This window comes from Haliotis rufescens, unplaced genomic scaffold (assembly GCF_023055435.1).
Source record: "Haliotis rufescens isolate VD_foot unplaced genomic scaffold, xgHalRufe1.0.p SCAF_2, whole genome shotgun sequence".
NCBI lineage: Eukaryota > Metazoa > Mollusca > Gastropoda > Lepetellida > Haliotidae > Haliotis > Haliotis rufescens.
In genome coordinates this window covers 20,360,409-20,380,774 of record NW_025963890.1, presented here as the reverse complement: position 1 = coordinate 20,380,774, position 20,366 = coordinate 20,360,409, and the positions used below count along the sequence as shown (strand labels likewise).

The 20,366-nt window shown below is 40.8% G+C and overlaps 1 protein-coding gene across 1 annotated transcript in view; it reads left to right on the top strand.

Annotated features, from left to right (window-relative positions):
* The window catches only part of LOC124138839 (laminin subunit alpha-like), a 97,834-nt gene that overhangs the window by 57,495 nt on the left and 19,973 nt on the right, over window positions 1-20,366 (top strand). The window contains exons 45-60 of the mRNA XM_046505723.2: window positions 308-412; window positions 566-677; window positions 2,190-2,360; window positions 2,955-3,151; window positions 4,318-4,434; window positions 4,848-5,005; window positions 6,504-6,642; window positions 7,443-7,536; window positions 8,053-8,169; window positions 8,335-8,520; window positions 11,999-12,150; window positions 12,393-12,557; window positions 13,420-13,550; window positions 15,362-15,509; window positions 18,949-19,073; window positions 19,811-20,151. Coding sequence (XP_046361679.2) covers window positions 308-412; window positions 566-677; window positions 2,190-2,360; window positions 2,955-3,151; window positions 4,318-4,434; window positions 4,848-5,005; window positions 6,504-6,642; window positions 7,443-7,536; window positions 8,053-8,169; window positions 8,335-8,520; window positions 11,999-12,150; window positions 12,393-12,557; window positions 13,420-13,550; window positions 15,362-15,509; window positions 18,949-19,073; window positions 19,811-20,151 — 2,458 coding nt within the window. The remainder of the gene's footprint in view (window positions 1-307; window positions 413-565; window positions 678-2,189; window positions 2,361-2,954; window positions 3,152-4,317; window positions 4,435-4,847; window positions 5,006-6,503; window positions 6,643-7,442; window positions 7,537-8,052; window positions 8,170-8,334; window positions 8,521-11,998; window positions 12,151-12,392; window positions 12,558-13,419; window positions 13,551-15,361; window positions 15,510-18,948; window positions 19,074-19,810; window positions 20,152-20,366) is intronic.

Below are 20,366 nucleotides of genomic sequence, written 5' to 3'. Positions count from 1 at the left end.
TTTTATCTGGGTAAAAGTATTAAAGGATGTTCTAGCTGTTTTAGAACTAAACTAGTTGGTCTTAAGTACAGATTAGTGGTCAAGTGTGCCTCGTTAGGCCTACATGCACCTATTGTAGCCTGTTATTTTTCTCAACATTAAGTTTCATTGAAACATTCTAGTATTTACAACACCACAAAGTGAAATAGAAACCTTATGTCCTACATATTCTTCATATGTAACCATATGATATAACTAAAATACTGTTGAAAGAAGTGCTAGAGCAAACTCATTCACTCAAATTGAAATCCTGCTTCTCTGTTGTCAGCCTCAAGTTCGCAACCTGTACAAGAACACGGATCCCATCGATGTCACCCCGTTTGTGGACGAGATTGAAAAACTAGGAGAAAACGCAATGACAACTTTAAATCGAGTAAGTATCTCTTTTAATTTTGAATTGTAACTTCGATAACTTAGATAAATAGATTACCAGTTATACAAAAAGGCATCCATTGCACGATGACTTAATGGTTAGCAAGATGGACAGATTCCGCTATGTTCTACAGTGACTGTGTCTTGTGTTCAGGCAGTGACTAGTATGGCGGAGGCTAAAGCCCTAGAAGGTGAAGTGGACTCCCTGCAGACAGATGCCTTTGACATAGAGAGGGTCATCGCTCAGAGCGCTCAGGAGGGCAGTGGTAAGATGCTTCAGCAAATAATACCGGGATTTATGTTGAGTGTTCATTTTTCATACGTAAGGCTTCAAAGATACTTTCTTCTTTGATTGTAGAAATGTGTCAAGACTTTGTTTGAGTAAGCCAATGTTAGTAGCTGACCTGCTTGAAAAAAAACCTTCAAATCACCCTCTTTAAGAGCTGCAATTTGATGGGTGGAATGTTATTATCCCCCGCCGCGCGAAAGCGCGAAGCGGGGGATATAGTATTCACGACCGTCCGTACGTCCGTCCGTACGTCCGTCCGTCCGTACGTCCCACCTGTTTGTTGCCGCGATATCTCAAGAACTAAACACTGGATTGTCTTCATATTTGGAACTATGGTGTATATACAGACTCCGCAGACACCAGTCAGTTTTGGTGACCTTGATCCCATTTTCAAGGTCACAGCAGACAAATCTGCTTTTAGAGTTGGAAAACGGTGTTGCCGCGATATCTCAAGAACTAAACACTGGATTGTCTTCATATTTGGAACTATGGTGTATATACAGACTCCGCAGACACCAGTCGGTTTTGGTGACCTTGATCCCATTTTCAAGGTCACAGCAGGCAAATCTGCTTTTAGAGTTGGAAAACGGTGTTGCCACGATATCTCAAGAACTAAACACTGGATTGTCTTCATATTTGGAACTATGGTGTATATACAGACTCCGCAGACACCAGTCGGTTTTGGTGACCTTGATCCCATTTTAAAGGTCACAGCAGGTAAATCTGCTTTTGGAGTTGGAAAACGGTGTTGCCGCGATATCTCAAGAACTAAACACTGGATTGTCTTCATATTTGGAACTATGGTGTATATACAGACACCGCAGACACCAGTCGGTTTTGGTGACCTTGACCCCATTGTCAAGGTCACAGCAGGCAAATCTGCTTTTGGAGTTAGAAAACGGTGTTGCCGCGATATCTCAAGAACTAATCGCTGGATTGTCTTCATATTTGGAACTATAGTGTATATACAGACACCGCATACACCTGTCAGATTTGGTGACCTTGACCCCATTTTCAAGGTCACAGCAGGCAAATCTGTTTTTGGAGTTGGAAAACGGTGTTGCCACAATATCTCAAGAACTAATCGCTGGATTGTCTTCATATTTGGTACTATGGTGTACAGGCGGGGGATATTTCGTCACTCTGTGACAAATACTTGTTCTCCATTGCTTCTAATGTCACCAAGGCAGATGTATGTTGGGGTTGGTTGTTTTCATATTGAAGGTATGTTTCTATATCAGTTTGCTGTGAAAGATTCAGGAAATAAGGAATAAGAGTGAAAACAATACCTTGTATGATGAAGCAACTAATTGTAGATAACATGTCATCAGTCAGTTTCATGGCACTAGATGATATACAGGCACCGCATCATCATGGAAATATTCCTGAGAAATGAAAAGTGGTAGGAGAAAGTTTGATAGACCTAAATAACTTAAGTGAGTTTGGGTGTACCTGTGTAGAGGTGTTGTGAACTGCGACTTGGTTTCAGCTGCTGTGACGGACGTCAACCAGGTATTAGAACGTATCCTGGCCGGAATCCAGGTGGCCAACATTGAAACATACATCCGAGAGGCAGAACGCATCTTGCAGGAGATTGTGTCCAGAGACTTTAGCCCCAGGAATGAATCTGCTCTCATGGAACTGATGGAGGCACAGAAGGGTATGAAGAAGATGCACTTTAGAAATTAAGCCATTCAATTCTTTATTCAGTGTAGCCAGCAATATTGTGGAGATTGATCTTGTTGCTTGTGAAGTGTATAATGTTATGAGGAAAGACGTAATGATGTGTGGATGGAGCATTGTCAAAAATGGAATTCAAGTTCAATGAAGAACTTTATTGAAACACAAATGCAAATTCCATATACTTTGGGAAGTTTAAAGTATTTTGTTAATTTGTGTGGAAATTTGAATGCTCAGATTTCTTGTTTTATGCTTCACTTGTACTGTCAGTTTATTTGGTCAGAAATGTTCAAGTTATTTTGACAAGTACTGAAGACTCATCTCAATGTTAGTGATCAGTAACAGGTCATTGTCACTGAACATGATATATATAGCTGGCTGTTATTATATTTTAAAAAATGATGTTCCTGACTTCAGTACAAGGTCTGAAGCCTATTTCATGTGTCCCCTGCCATGATATTGATGGAATATTGCTAAAAATGTAAAACTATTCTCTCTTCAAATGGTCTAAATGTTCCTCAGTTGAAATCTCTTAACACATTGTACACCAGCCCTGCTCTATTCCCTGTTTCAGCCCTGAACCGGTCCGATCAGCTTCAGATGGCCGCAGCAGTGCAGCTGGAGCTCCTCAACAATATCCAGGACAACATCACTGATGCTGAGGCTCGATACAACGATCTGCGGAATAATACTCATTTCTCTGACATTGACTCCAGGAAGGCCCATGAACTTTATGATCAGTTGAAAAACAATGACCTGGCAGTACTACTGGTTAGTTTAACATAAGTTTGATGTGATATACACCATTTATGCCACGTTAATCACTTATTTATGACTAAGCGTCACGCGAGTTTGTTCAACTTTTTAATGTTAACATGGAATGTGCCATACTGTTTAAGTATAGCCACGTCTGTTGCTACTGGGCTAGGCCATGTTAATTGACATATCTACTTGTACTAGGCATTGTCATTGCTGGGATTTGCATTTTTGGGTCTTCAGGGATAAGTTTACATCAAGGCTGGCTGTGCCAATGTAGCTTAGATTCAAAACATTGCCATCATGTGGTGTTATGTTGTATATTTAGATAATAACCTACTCAAAACTCAACCTGTAATTCTATCTGTCAAGAGTGACTGAGCCTTTGGCCATGACTTAAAGCTTTCTTTCACAAGTGACAGATAATCCATAGTTCTGAGGTATTCGAAATACAATGTGGAGCTTCTATTTTCTACTTTTTTGATGTTGATGTCCATTTTTTTATATCTTTGGATTGATATTCAATTTTGTCATTTTTAACCATACACAAGCAAGCGAAGTCATTTTTCTACTTATTTTGATATTTATCGTCCTGTTTTCAAAATAGTGCGGTTTGTGTGTGCAGCTACATTACTAGCATCAATGCATGTGTACCCATGCTTCGTGTTCATTTTAGGCCTAACAAAAATGTCAAACGAAAACCAGCATCATGTCATGGCACTCTTACCATGACTCTTTTTCTGATTACTCCAAACTTCCAAAGCTTCAATTAGGGTTGGCGTCTCTGCATATATTGGTCATGGCCATTTTAACAGAGAAAAAAACAACAAAAATACAGTATGAAATGTCAACCCTTCCAAGAAACTTCATAGAAGGCAGCCTGTTATTCAGATGACATAATCAATTTGTGACATGAACAATGGATGACATCATGTCATCTTTTTCTCAACAATGAAGCACTGACATCATATGGCTTCAACTGACCAATCAGCATTGAGAATTGCAAAAATGCACATTCGTAAATATCAGAAAGTTATTCCACATAATCATTCTACAATACAATATTTTGTTGCTCTGTATGTTATATATAGACATTCTGTATATTTAATGTAAGGTTACATAGCATTTAGTCACCTATTTGGAGATAGAAGTGATGTGCAAGTAAACAAGTTTGTTTGCAGGAAGACATTAAAGACATCCGTGCATTGGAGAAAAATATAATTGGCGTGTTGGATGATGCCAATGAGATGATTAGTGGTGCGAGAGATGCACTCAACAGGAGTGAGGATGCCTTTGTGGTAAGTAAAACCATTGTGCACCTAGTGGCTGTATACTTTCATTAGACTTATCAGTTATTTGTGTCACAGTTTGTAGTTAGGAAGGAAATTAACTTTGGAGCTTTTGGCATAATACTTAACCTCTTCATTGAAGACACCATGAAACTATTTCCAGTATTGCAGATGATTCTCAAATCCCCATCCATGTAAAATTATGAGATGGGAATAAACATATTTAGTTTTGTCCTTTCGCCCCTATATCATATAAACTGGATGCAATAGCATTATTAATAAAGGTTACCTTGTTGAAGTAGATGTGGGCTCCATTGATGCTCACTTGAGATGAGTCAGATGAAAAACTGACAGAACATGTCATCTGAAAGGTATCAATAAGCACCATCATCCATTAACAAAAGGAGAGTGTTTCTGTTCAGGCTCTACAAGATGTGGCAGGCCAGTTGGATACAGCCTTTGTCGGCATGACCGAGTCGCAGGGTGCACTGACTAACAAGCTTCAGAAGCTGGAGCCCTTGGTCAACCAGAGCATGCAGAAAGCAGATGACCTCGAGGACCAGGCTGAGGCCCTTGACCAGTGAGTTGACTCACACCCCTGATTTTATTACTGTGCAGGTCCCTGTTCCACAAAGCGATCTGACCACTGCAGCTAGATCTATGTCAAGTTATGGAAGTTACAATCACCTTTGTGCAAAGATAGCTTTGTGGGAAAAGGTCCTCAACAGTTGCTATATTATGCACTCTATTCGGCCAATACACTTTAATCACATGTAACATGTGGTTAACAGATTTGGGTGTTGAAAATGCAATGCAATACGCAGTCAATCGTGCAGTTATTATACCCCCTACAAAATGTCTGGGGTATATAGTTATACCAAGGTTCCGTCCGTCCGTCCATCCATCCATCCGTCTGTCCATCTGTCCGTCCGAAAACTTTGTCCACGCAATTTCTCTTAAACTATTCAGTGGATTCATCTCAAACTTAGTACATATAATCTGTGTCATATGGAGGGGCGCAGTCAAAGGAAAAAAATTGTTTTTATTAATTTTCCAATTTCTTAATGAATTTTTCAAACCCTTAATGAATTTTTTCTTGTGGTGATTAGTATTATAATCAAGTCATGTTAATCAGACACTTGTTAATCCAATAATCGCCTATATCCAACACTAATGATGGGAACCGATCAAATCAGTGGTATTTTGAACCGTTAAACTGACTTTCTCGCACTCCGACTCCAACACACCTTTTAATTTGCAACAAATTACCAAAATCACTCATCAGTCTCGTTAATTTGACACAGTGATCAGCGTACTCCATTGTCATCTCCCCGTGAGTACACAGCCCCACGTTTTGATGCGAGAAGAGTCTGCTAGTAGCTGCATATTACAGTGGCTACAGAGATAAACCTGCTTAACAATAAACAATTAATGCTTTAAATAAACAAAACAGGATTAATCACATGCTTAGATTACCTCAATCTCATTAATATCAGATACAAGTTCTTGCTACCGCTGAGGACATCTCATTACAGGACACATCAGAACGACCTTTTGCGAGCTTTGACCAATGAAATGACTAACAGGAAGTCAACATTAGCCACTAAGAAAGAAGCTTTCTTGAGCTTTTTGGCACATTCCAGACTGTTTAAATTATTTTGAATCAGTCATACAGCTCGTACCAGATATTTTGTGTTAAGCAGTGGAGGTTGCATGATTAGAAAACATTCTGCTGACAATGTAACATAACAATATGAATATTTCATTTTTATTACGTGTTTGAATCGTTATCTATCTTAGAGTTGTCCGATTTTCGGTCACAAGCGTTGATACTACTTAATTATTACTTTTTTCATACTCTGAAATAATCAACCAACCATGTTGATTAACGGGACATGACTGTAGATTACTAATATAAGTAAGGTATGGATCTCAGATATTCCTAAATGACTCAATTGTCATGTATGCCTGGAAGGCATTGTACTAAGATATGTAGACTCGGTTGTGTGAAGGTATCAGTTGCACAGAATGTGGCAAATTTGAAGTGATGTGATGCCTTTCTCTGACTCTCCGTCCAGGATGTATACAGACACAAGGCAGGTGGCCGCTAATGCTGTCCAAGCTGCCAATGCCTACAAGGATATAGTGGATGCCATCAACAGTGCTGAAAATGCTTCTGCCAGTGCAGAACAAGATGGACAGGATGCTCTCACCAAAGTTAGTTGTCCAAAACCTTTTGGGTCTTTTTGCCTGCATTTCACTATACAGATGATACCTGTTAAGATCCCGTAGGGAATAAGTCTTTAATATCTGGTTGGGAATAGGTCTTCAGTATCCATGTAGGGAATAGATCTTCAGTATCTGTTTAAGGAATAGGTCTTCGATATCTAGGTTGAGAATAGGTCTTCAGCAACCCATGCTTGGTTTAAGAGGTGACTAACGGGATCTGATGGTCAGGCTCACTGACTTGGTTGATGCATGTCATTTATTTACAGACCGCCATCATATAGCTGGAATATTGTTGAGTGCAGCGTTAAACACCAAACAAACAAAACACTGTGCAGATTTACATCCATTGTGGGTTCGAATCCAAATAAAGCCTTGTGTTATGTTTCTTGGTTTGTCAGCACCATACCCATACCTGTGGGTTTCACTAACTTGGTAAGTGTCAAGACCTGCATCACTGTGGGCTTTCCGCACACATTAAGCCGATATGCTGTGATGTAACTGGAACACTGTATAATGCGGCATTAGCCCAAGCTCAGTAACTGATTAGGATGGGTGACTACCGGTGAAACTTTGACTGTATCGGGATATTACTGGAGCATTTTAAACATGCACTCAGACCTTTATCATGCTATGTCATACTTGCACTCATTTCTTGAGTAATATTCCTAGAGACTAATTTTTTAAACCTTTTTTCAAGGTTACTGTGATAATACATTGTGTGTGTGCTAGTGTGTGAGTATGAGAGTGAGAGAACACTGTGGATTATCTCGTTGATCTCTCCTTTCCAGTCCAGTGGTGTTGGTGACAAATCTGCCAAGTCCAGGGAGCGCAGCATTACACTCTTGGCATCGGCAGACATTGCCCATAATTATACAAAGAACGGTACTTCTAAACTCTTGGATTTTTTCGTGTACAAGATAGGAAATACTCCAAACTAAAATACACATTAGGGAGTGGAATGAGTTGTTATTGCTGAGTATTACAACAGTATGTAATGGTGGAAAACTGGTTTTTAAGGAATTTTGTTTCTATGACTTTGAAGAGCCCCTGGAAACAGGATTGTAGCTTCTATGAAGGCAGCTTATTTAATGACAAACATCCCTCATGCTAAGATTTGGCTAGTACCTTGTAGAGATTCAATCATACATTTTCACAATGAATATATGAAGTAATTTCGATAAATGGTTATATAGGAACTAATAATGTATCCATCAAAACATGTACTGAAGATTTCACGTCACTATATGGCTGAAATATTGCTGATGTGACGTTAAATTTTAACTCACTCTCTATACTGAAGATTTACTTTCAAAGCGGCATGTAGGACTTTGTTGAACGGGGTGTATGTTTAAAGTAACATAGCATGAGGAGATAAGGATGAGGCTGTTTTGTTGACAGACCTGCTTGATAAACTGAACAGAGCTGTCACTGCCACGGCCAGCCTCGATCTGATGACTTTGAAAACAGAGGAGGACTTGGATGAAGTTACAGCTGCTCTTCGCGACCTACCTTCACGTATGTAATCTTCATGTTGAGACTGTAAATTACTTTGTAAATGGATGTAGATAGGCTAATGGTAAAAGACCTTTAGAAACAGACAAAAGATCAGGATTTCCTGATGTGTTCATTTCTGTGTACCATATGTCCCTGCTTAGCTTACAATACTTCACTTTACCTCAGGTGATTCTGGAGATCGAGCTATGAAGGTGACGAATGAATCATTGGATGCTAACTCGCGTGCTGGAGGTGCGCAGGAGCGCGTGAAGTCAATCCTGTTCCTGCTGCCTGAAGACAAGAGCAAGCTCGAGCAGCTCACCAACCAGAAGTTTGCTACCAAACGGCTGTTGGAGGGGGTTCAGAAACAAGGTTGGAGACGTGACATGTCACCAGGAGTGACAGAACCCCATGAAACCTCCCTTTCTGAAATGTGTAAATTCACTGAAATGTGTAAATGTGATCTACCTAGGTATTTTGTGTATTTTTTACTTATCCTGCATTACTCCTTAATGCATTCACTGCTTACCTTGTGACCAAAAAACTGGGACAGGGCCCCAGCGATGGTCCTGGGTAAAGATAAATAAACTGTTCCTGAATCCCTCTTTTATACCATGCCGTCGCCGTCCCTGTAACCTCATGTGACCTAGGTCACCTCTTCACCTCTTCACATCACTGCCTGTCGCGCTACAGCTAGGACGTGTACCAGCAGAGCTCTCGTTTTGGATTTATTTAGACCTTCAGTTTTTGTCTACTATTGTAAAATTCCTCTGCGACATGTGATGTATTCCTTTCATATTACTTTCAACATGTTGTGAAGTTGTATGTGATTTATTTAGGCGTAAAAAGACTTTGTCTTATTTTCCCACCACGTGCTACCTGTTCCCTGCCATTTTGAATTGTGTTACAATTGTTTGCCTGCCAGGGTAGTCAATTTGTTTACAATTCTCAGCTATGTATGTATAACATATTTCATGTGTGTTTGAATACTACCAGCTTTGAATACTACTAGCATTGAGTTGCGTATATACAAATCATTGAATACACTTTCAACTTGTTACAAAATTTGCCGTTAAATTATTAATTGTCTACAGCAGTTTTTCCAGTCCCTTTTCATCAAAGTATCTTTATTGCATAACTTATGCTTGCGTGTTGTACTAATTGTTGTGGAGAAAAATCTATTAAAGACCCTCATCCACGTTGTTTCACATGTACGCAAATTTGTGCACCAAATTCTAAATGTGATTTTTGTGTAAATCTCTCTCCAAAGTGTTTTACAAGGTATAGGCAGGTCACAAACATATTTTGCAGCAATCCCATCGTGAGACTAGGAAGATCCAATCGCTGATTAGCGAGGGACAGGATTCGGTCATTACGACGCAACCTTTATCTTTGACGGGTAATATGTTGGCTGTTACTGTGCGTAAGTGCACGTTCCGCCGAAATCCTCTAATCCAGAGGATCTTGTGAGTATTATAATTGACCCTAATTTGTAGTCATCTGAGAATTCTACATCTGCTAGATCTGCGAACAGTGCACCTGTGTCTCAAGATGCCTCATGGGGGTAGCGCAAATCAAAGCCACACACATGCCTACACCATTGAGCACATCCCCGGATGTCAAAACATTCTGTCTGATGCCTTATCGCATGGAAACTTCACACAGAAGCATTTCAGTTACTGCTTTGGAAGTTCAGGCAACCAAACATTGACCTGTTTGCAACTTGCCAAAATTACCAACTCATGACGTATGTCTCCCTGTTACCTGATCTGAAGGCTTGGGCGGTGGATGCGTTCAGCATCCCTTGGGAAGGACTAAAAGCGTATGCCTTTCCGCCACCAGTCTTACTTCCCAGGGTAATACAAAAGATCAAGGAGACAAGGACACTTGCTCTGACTTTGGTCGAGCCTTTGTGGCCGGTGAGAGGGTGGTTCGTCGAGCTCAGAAATCTAGCAGAAAACGATCCACTACCCCTCCAACAGTGGTCCAACCTACTTATCCATCCTCACAGCAAATTGCCTCATCCAACACCAGACAGGTTCCGTCTGCATGGTTGGTTCATCTTAAAAAGGTGTTAAGTGCAAAGGGCTCTTCGGCATGGGCAGCAAAGGCTTTAACGTTAGCTCATCGTTCCTCTACGAGAAGCCTTTACGATGACAAGTGGGGATCATTTGAAACATTTTGCAAGGCAAAAAGTCAAGACCCTACTTATGCGTCACCTCAGTTTTTAGCTGAATACCTCCTACATTTGCTTACCCAAAGACACTTGAAAGGGAGCACCATTACTACGTATTTGGTTGCACTGAACTCAGTGTTGGCCGTTCCGGATAAGAGTAAGATGACTGAGGTCCCGGACCTACAGGCCTTATTACGCTCATTCAGGCTTGAGGATCAGAAGACCAAGTTCCGCCCACCTGCATGGGATTTGAACTTCGAGGTTTGCAAGGGCGCCCCTTCGAGCCCCTCTATGCATCCTCTTTTTATGACCTCACCAAGAAAACAGTGTTTCTCTTGGCGTTAGCCACAGTGGCACGGGTGAGTGAACTACATGCGATCGACATCACCTGGGTTCGTTTTGAGCATGGGACGCACGGAGCGGTGCATCTCGGGTTGTGCTGGGATTTTATTGCTAAGAATCAATTACCAGGCAAACCTGATCGTTCCTTCACCATTCCACTATTATCAACAATTGTGGGTAGTGAAGATGAGGGTGAACTTATAATATTATGTACGGTACGGACACTGCGAATTTTCATCCGCTGTTCCAAGAGTAGGCGTAGTTCCAGGAAGCGGTTATTTATACCCGTATCTGCTATGTCCCGACCGAAGTCAGTCGCAACACCATATCTCTATGGTTACGTGCAGTCATCCTTCAGGCCTATTCGATCACCAGTTTATATCCACCAAGAGCGATTAATCCTCATGAGATCAGGGCACTAGCCTCTACCATGGCCTTACACAGCAATTGTACTATTAAAATAATCATCGAAGGATATTTTTGGAGGTCTGACACAGTTTTCGCCAGTCAATATGTTCGTGATGTGACTCGAGGACGATGAAGGTGTACAGTTTTGGGCCATTGGTTGCAGCTCAGCAAGTTACCAACCCTCCACGCAAATAATGAACTCGACCTATACAGAGCCTTTCCCTTTCTGGTGCAGTCGATCAGATTTTGCCAGTGGAAGAATATTAGACAAGCAATTGTCCACAGGGCTCAATTTTTCGAGTAAGTAAAGATTTGGCTGATGAGCTATATGTCTTTATTACTAAAGATGTATAGGGAACTACTCTTTAATTCCTATGTGCAATTTTTTTTTCACATAGATAGAACCTCCCTTGCCTCCCTTTGGCTTCAGAAACCTCATAAGTATGTTTTTCAAGCTCGAGCTACTGGCAGTGATGTGAAGAGGTGACCTAGGTCACGTGAGGTCACAGGGACGGCGATGGCATGGTATAAAAGATGGATTCAAGAACAGTTTATTCATCTTCACCCAGGACCATCATTCTTTTTGTCACAGGGTAAGCAGTGAATACATTAAGGAGTAATGCAGGATAAATATACAAATGTAAAAAATATTTAGATTTTACTAAATCACTTGGAGGAGATATTTTTAGATGAAGAAAAAGATTATTTTGGGGCTTATGTTAATTGTGTTTGTGATTGTACTTGTATGGTGTCATGTTCAAATGATTAACCTCTGGTCCAGGCCAGATAACATGTTACAGGCTGTTATAACAAAACAATGCTACTGACTACGGCTAAAAGGGACTTTCACTGTCTCCCTTACTACATGCATACATGTAGGCATTTGACTCTTTCTTAGCATGGAGGATTGAAAAATTGTTTCAGTGAACAGTGCACGAGACGTCCGTCGTCTGACCCTCCTTCTAACCCCCCTGGGAGAGCAGGCTCGCAACATGACAGGCATCAGCAGCAGGGTCAACATCAACATGGCGCAGCTCAAGGAGAAGATAGCACTGGCCAGAGACGAAGCTAACAGGGTAACAGTCGTTGCAATAATGATCTCGCAACATTAAATCAACAGAGAATTATCCTTCAACTGGACAAGAATTTCCTTCAGCAGGACAATCTTTCTTGGCAACATTCAGAAAATTATGATGACAATGTTATCTCAGATTAATTGTGTCTGGTTGAAATTTGTGCTATCGTTTAAGCATGTAAATAGGAGAGCACAGCAGTATCTTTTGTAAGAATTTGGTTATGGTTGTGCTTTATTTTACAGATCCGAGTTGGAATCCGATTTGTGGGCAACACAAGTCTGACACTGCGTAACCCAGCCAATCTGGAGCAAGCAGGATCCTACAGCAAGATCTCCCTGTTCTTCAAGACCACCCAAGAAGATGGTTTGCTCTACTACATGGGAGGAGACCAGAGATCAGGCAGACAAGTAAGTTGAGTGATGGCTGGATAAATACTGAAATGTTCAATCAGTGCACGACAAATCATGATTCTTTGAAATAGGGCTGTTTTTGACAGTTTGATTACCGGTAAGTGTAAATGTTACTGTAGAGCTCGGTTCAAATGACCAGTAACATCACAAAGACAAGTCCCATCTTGTACCGAGTTGACAGCTGCATTGTCTGTATAAGATTGCCTTCAATTAGGTGATAATGAATTATTCACTAGATTTTCTCCCCACCTGCTTCACTACAAACACTGAGTCTTATTTATTATTGTCTCCAAATATTGGCAAAGAAAATCACTGTTTTTCTTCTTCTTTCTTTCTTTCTTTACTTAAGAAATATACCATATTCATAGTCCTTCCACACCCATGAAGATTCCCAGTTAGAATTGGTCTTCAACCAGCCCTGATTGCCATAAAAGCCGACAATGCTTGCCGTAAAAGGCAACTATACTTATTGTAAGAGGCGACTATACTCATTGTAAGAGGTTACTAACAGGATCAGGCCTTCAGGGTCGCTGACTCCGTTGATGTATATCATCATATCCGAGTTGTGTAGAACGATGCTCATGATGTCAGTCTCTGGATTGTCTGGTCCAGACTTGATTATTTACAGACCGCCGTCATATAGCTGGAATATTGCTGAGTATGGTGTTAAACAACAAACGAACAAACAAACATTGTCCTACCAAGCATACACACATTATGTGAATCACATTTATTGACAGTCAGTACACGCATATGCCTTGAACAGTTTTAGACAATTACAAAAATATAAAAATATGTCTCACTTTTCTAAATCTACTTATTAGTTTATTATGGCCTAAGATTTGTGATTTTGTTTCAGGACGACTACATTGCCCTGGAACTGGTGAAGGGCCAGGCTGTGTTCCGGTTTGACCTTGGGTCTGGTCCTGCCACTATAATCAGCCCTGAAACCTACAACGATGGCCAATGGCATCAGCTCACCGCCACAAGGTCAGGATAAGTTTCTCTGCCCCATGTGGGTATTCCGGATTATGAATAGGTCCCAAGCAACCTTTGCTGAATGTAAGAGGGGACAAAATGGATTGGGTAGTCAGACTCTGTGCTTGGTTGATTGCATTTCATCATACCCCTATGGCGAAGATTGTTGATCATGATATCAATCACTGGATTGTCTTGTCCAGACTTGATTATTTACATGCTGTCATCACATAGATGGAATATTAATATGTGTGTTGATAAACAACAACCAGGATAAGTTTCTCATGTCATTAGGTACATGACAGTAAATGTTCAACCTATTCCCACACAATACAAGACTACTGCTACTTATTAATGACATTGTAAATAGCAGTTCTGTTTTTCTATGACAATTACTTTTTCTTTTTGGTTATAGAACAATAAGCACTATTCTGTCCAGGGGTCCGGAAAATTTAAAATCCCAATCGGACATTTGCATTTAGGCCACGCCCCCTTCAAATAGCGTTTTTAGTATGACTTTTCACACACATTACAAGTTTACGTATTCATAATATGATGAATTATGAATTGTTTCAATTTAAATTGTTTAATTCACCGGACAATTAATAACAAATAATATCATTTTAGATTTACATGGAAAACATACGTTTGTTTCTGTTATAATAACGATCTGTTAACGTAGTGAACGGTCTAATTAATATTCATGAGTTATATTCATGAGTCTGCTCAAGTGTACGCGTTGTAACATTTGGATCGAGACTATTATCCCATATTTGGTTATCACGTGACCTCACGGGAAAAGTGTTTTTTTTTAACTAAAGATTTTTTTAAAAACAAGACAGATAATTTAATCACAAATACTAAAATATCGTTGATAGCAATAGTTATTTGAATACTTTTTTCATCTGTACTTTATTATTGACCATAAAAAAATTGGATATCGATCGTCCGAGAAAGCAAAATGGCGGTCAATCAAGATTCAATATATGACTAGCTACTGAAAAAAATAAAATCTGCAAATCCTCATTGTATGTCAACCAAGTGAAAGTCGTTAGCCACGACTTACAAAATGATCGTCCAGACTTTGAGGGTTTGGCAGATCCGCTCGACTGATCTGCATCGGTCGACTGGCTGTCGTCACGCTTTCGCTTCTTGTCTGAGGTTACGTATCGTAGTATTGTGAGGATAATGAGGTACATCGATGATGCAAGGTATTAATGTACAGTTGTAAACACCTTTCACTCAAATTAACAAGATGTTCTCAGTAATTAATCCTCAATTAATCAGTGTCAACTCAGTTTATTGCCTATTACAGTGATTGACCGATTCGACTATCATGTTGGTACGATGTATTTACAGCAATCAAAACAAACAAAGCTTGTCAGTGTAGTTAATCTTCATTGTGTTGCAACTGCAGACAGAAACTGCTCAGTCCTAACTGATGATCATGTCCGGTCAAAATTTAAGAATGTCCGGACAATACTTTTTAAAATGTCCGGTAAGCAATATTTTAAAACGGACATTTGAGATTCCCAATCGGACATGTCCGGCGCATATGACGGTTTCCGGACCCCTGATTCTGTCCCATCTCCTGTCTTATGTTTGTGGAGACAAACTCTGATGTTTGCTTTTATATGTATATCTATAGCAGATTTTTCCTATTGAAAATTAACAACCACTTCCTTGATATTATATATTGCTTATGTCAACAGCAATCTTAACTATCTTGTCTTAGCCTTTGTAATCAGTTGCGCTACAGTTCTAAGGTGCTGCTGTTTTGTTATATGTACACAATATATATGGGTTGAGTCTCTTGTTTTGAGGATTGGCAAGACTGGCTACCTGAAAATCCAGACAGACAAACAGGAGGACGACAATGTTGAGGGCACATCTCAGGGGACATTCACAGTACTGGGACTTCACCCTGCCACTGCAGTCTTCTATGTGGGAGGGGCACCAACTGGAGTAATGGTAGGTGGTCTCGAATATGTGAAAAAGAGATAATCACTGTATGTTTGAAATTTTGATTTGAAGGATTTATTGCAACAGATAAACACAAGATTTTAACTTATCCTGCATTACTCCTTTCTTTTGACAAAAAAACGATGCTGTGTGATGTCCAGCTGTAGAAGATGGTCTTCCAAAGATTTGAGGCAGACCCTATCACACAGTGCCCACATGACCATGGGAATAGTGATGACATTACGTATATTCACATTACTGATAGTCACCAGACTGACAAGTTGGGTCCAATAAAATTGTCCAGCTCCTCTTAGTTCATCCTGTTTGATTGTTCATTCTGAATGAAATCTATGTTAATTATCTCCATCATCCAGTTGGTGTTTTCACATTCCACCATGTATTGTTATCCCCGTATATTGAAATGGGTTCCAGCGTGCGTGCGAAATTGTTTCATGAGCATAACTCAGAAACCGTGAAATAGTTCCTGATGAAACTTTGCATGTCTATCAGACTCATGCTGAACTGGTGCCTTTTGCTATTTACGAATTTTTGAAATTTTAGTTATTATTTTTGTTACCATGGCAACAAGTTGGACGGTGGGCGGTGTTCATTTCCGGAGCGTAACTCAAAAACTGTTAAATACCTTCTTACAAGACTTTCCATGTCTACCAGGCACATACTGAACTGGTGCCTTTTGCTACTGAGGAATTTTTATTTTTTATGTTTCCATGGCAACAAGTTGGATTTAAGTTTTAATATAGGTTAGGGTTAACTTACGGAGTATAACAAATTTAACTGTTAAACATTTCCTTGCCAAACATTGCATGTCTATATATAAAGCACATACTGAACTGGTGCCAATTGATATTAAGGAGTTTTAGAAATGTTTATTTTAGAATTTCCATTGCAGCTATTTTGACATGGGCTAAGAGAAATGTTGGGTTAGTTACCTGGTTTGGGACCATAACATGTTAAAATGGGCAGGGGATATAGATGACTTCGTCGAATATACGCTTGTTTCTTTTGCAATAATATTTTGCATGTGATGGTGACTTGTAGCCACAGTAATCCTCATGTACTTTGTTGTTCCAATCTGCCATTTTGAATATTAACATATCGTTAATATCGTACATAGTGTCACACACCTCCCCCTCCCCAATAGCTTATTATGTAATTATGTATATCACCTTACCTACTTACCTAAAACGTCTTCTTGGCTTCTAAAGTGTTTTTAACTTTTGTCTAGCTTACTTTTAATCCTGTAACCTCTGTAAATGTTGGGCCAACCGACTTGCTATGGAGTGGACAAGAATGACAAGATATGGTCACAGCCCACATCCATTCCTGCAGATCCTATGCTCAAGGATTTGAATAGTGTACTGGATGAAGATTTCACTCAGCTCTCCTTCACTCCAGCCTTCAAGGCGCCCAAGTTCAAGAGGGAGGACTTCCCGATCCATGCTTTCAAGGTGGCAGAGAGTGTTCACATCTTAGACTTGGATCTTCATCGGATGATGGGTCCTCGAAACATCGATACCTGTATGGCATATTCAATGGCCAGATATAGGACATCCAATCTTGGGATGCACAAGATGAAACAGCCGTCAAGGCACCATGGAGTACTTGGCTCAGCGCTCTTCTCAGACTGGTAACTACTGTGCTTGGTGCTCCTTCCTGAAAGACCATGCTCGGAACTAGTCATCTTTTCAAGGAAAGGGGCGTCGAAAAGGGAAGTCACAGTCCCCACTGTGGCAAGTTTCAAGGCAGTGGTGGGGACAGGAAGGGGAAAAGTGAACACCCGGACAACAACGACTGGGACCTCCCACCCCTAGTCTTCTAAGTTGTCGACACTCCTGGTGTCTGGTGACACTAGGTCTCCTCTGGCAGAATCTTAGAAGACTCATACGTCACAAACATCTTGCGCTACAGACAATTGTGACATATGGGTATCTCCTCTCCCTGTCATCGCCTCTGACTACAGCTCCCTCGTTTAACCCACAAAGCAACATCAACTTCTGGTGGCCAACATCGACACATTGTTGACCAAGAAAGCGATAGAAATTATGAGCACCCCAGGCATAACACCAATTTCTCCATCTTCAACAAGCAATACCTAGAGCGTCCCCCATACTTCTGAATGACAACCTTGAGAATACTCAGGACCAGGATTTCCTAGGTCTCTTTACTCTATGAATCAGACGTCAGGACCCATGGGTGTCCAATGCTCTACAGTCCAACTTCAAGCCTCATCCCACTTGATGGACAAGAGAGTCGAATGGCTTACATCACACCTGTTTGCAGGCGCCTTACCACAAGGTTTGGGTGCTGACCTGGAGGACGAGACGGCTTCAGGGCTGTGGTTCGACGTGCAGCGCACATAGCATATCAACAACCTGGAGCTGAAGGCACTCATTCAAGCAATATCCCACTGGTAGATTTGCCTCCAGAATGCTAAGCTAGCCATCTCAACCGACAACATCACGGTGGTTTGGTGTCTATGAAACCAGGGAACGACTCACTCCCACTCTCTGCTGCAGCAGACGTTCAGATTCTTTCACTTGATGGATCGTCTAGACCTGCAATTCTTGGTTCAACACATCCCATGGTGTCAGAACATCTTGCTCTTTCCCAGCGAGACAAGATGGCTTCCACAGCTTGATTAGGCAGCATCTTGAGCAACCAAACATTGACCTGTTTGCCACCAGCCAGAACTTCCATACAGCTCTCTGGTTCCGGATCCGCAGATGTGGGCTGTAAATGCTCTGTGTCCCTTGGAAAGGACGAAGAGCGTATGCTTTTCAGCCTCCTATACTTCTTCTCAAGGTTATACAGAAGATTGGACTTACTCTGATTTTGGATGCCCCTTGGTGACAGGTGAGTGGGTGGGTTGTGGACCTCAGAAACCTTGCCAAGAACAATCCCATGGGACAAACTGGATAGCCAAACCTCCGTCGTCAGGAAGATTTCATCTGTACGCTTGAACCATCTCAAAAGAGCTTACGGCAAGAGCAGCTAAAGCCATAGCCATGGCACATGGACCTTCTACGCGGAGACTCTATGAGGACACATGGCGCTCCTTTTAATCCTTTTGCATGGACAAACATCAGGACCCCATTTCAGCATCCCCTCATCCCCTTTTGATCCTGCTTTTTCTGTCAAAAGAAGCAGTAAATGTATTAAAGGGTAATGTAGGATAAGTAAACAAATGTAAAACATATTTAGATTTCACTGCTATGCATTTGTATTGCTTTGTTTCATTGATGAATGTTAAACTGAGAATAATGACTTAGTTTATCATGAAGTAAATTCCTCCATGTTTGCTGATGCCAGATAATTGTAATTATCGGAAACAGCATGAATATAAAAGTACAAGTTTTCTGTTATGAGCTCCTTGGAGGTATAATGTGAGTTCAGTGCATGAAGAAATTGCCACTTTTGTGTCTTGCAGCTCCCAAGTAGCATTAATGGAAGGAGGTACATTGGTGTCATGGAGGATCTCAAGTTTGATGAGCAGTCTCTTGGTCTCTGGAACTTCATTATGGCAGAGAACAACTATTATGGAGAGAATGAAAGGTATTTGGCAATTGTACATGCATTTACATAGTGTCAAGGTAGTTTGCTTTGCTCTGGATATTACTATCTGAGTACAGTGGTGTACATTGATTAGCTTGGAAGATTAACCTGCTGGATGCTTTGGGCATTTGCACATAATGAGGATGATCAACCTGTAGGATGCCTTTGGCACGAAAGGTCCTACATTACATCCAATGAAATATCATGGAATGTTGGGTGGCCTTAGCAGCACACTTCTGGTGACCTGTGAAGATCCGGGGTAGAATAGGTCTACAGCAACCCATGCTTGCCATAAAAGGCATCTATGCTTGTCGTAGGAGGGGACTAAAGGGATCGGGCTGTCAGGCTCGCCAATTGCGTGGATCGATGCTCATGATGTCAATCACTGGATTGTCTGGTCCTGACTTTATTATTTACTGACCGATGTGATATAGCTGGAGTATTGCCGAGAGTGGCGTTAAACAACAAACAAACAAGACACACTTCTGGTATTAATTCAAACTTCCAACTCCTAAACGTGGTTGGCAGCTGTAGCTGAAGTATTTGCTGAAACAAGACCCATCATGCTCATTGAGCAAACTATGAGGTTGTCCATTAAATAGCCTCACAAGAAAGATGTATCACATTTGACAGATGTAACTTAATTATCATACTTCTTTTTGCAGGCAAGTATCTGTATCTTAGGTCAACCATGAGTGAGCCTTCTTTAACATTGCTCTGCATATTTGTTTTTTCAGGGATGTGATGAAGAGTGTCAGCTCTAATGGTTTGCGGTTCAATGGCAAGGGGTATGTAATCCTCAGCAAGGCGGCGCTTGGACTTCGGCCAGACAAAACAATCGATGTCATTCTCAAATTCAAGACATATGCAGAGAATGGCCTCCTGGTGTACATGGCCGATGCCAAAAAGGACTTTCTTTCTCTGGAGCTCCGGGATGGCAAGATCTTCTTTCAGTTTGACCTTGGCAGCAACCGTGCTGTTCTTATGGCTGACAACAAGTTTAATGATGGGCAGTGGCACCAGCTACAAGCCAGTAGAGTCAACAATAAGGGACTGCTCAAGGTGGATGGAAAGACAGGTCAGATTTGTGTGAATGTCAAGTCACAAATATATGATTTTATTGTAACCAGCAGTGCCGTAGTTTGAGAAGAGTAACAAATCCTTTTTCTTGCACTTTCTGTTTTCAGTATGAATCAAAGCATTATGCTAATCATATAAGGCACAAAAAAAGAGAACTATTAATTTTCCCGGAAACACCTTATATCCATTGGCTGGATGACTTTGTTATTGGTG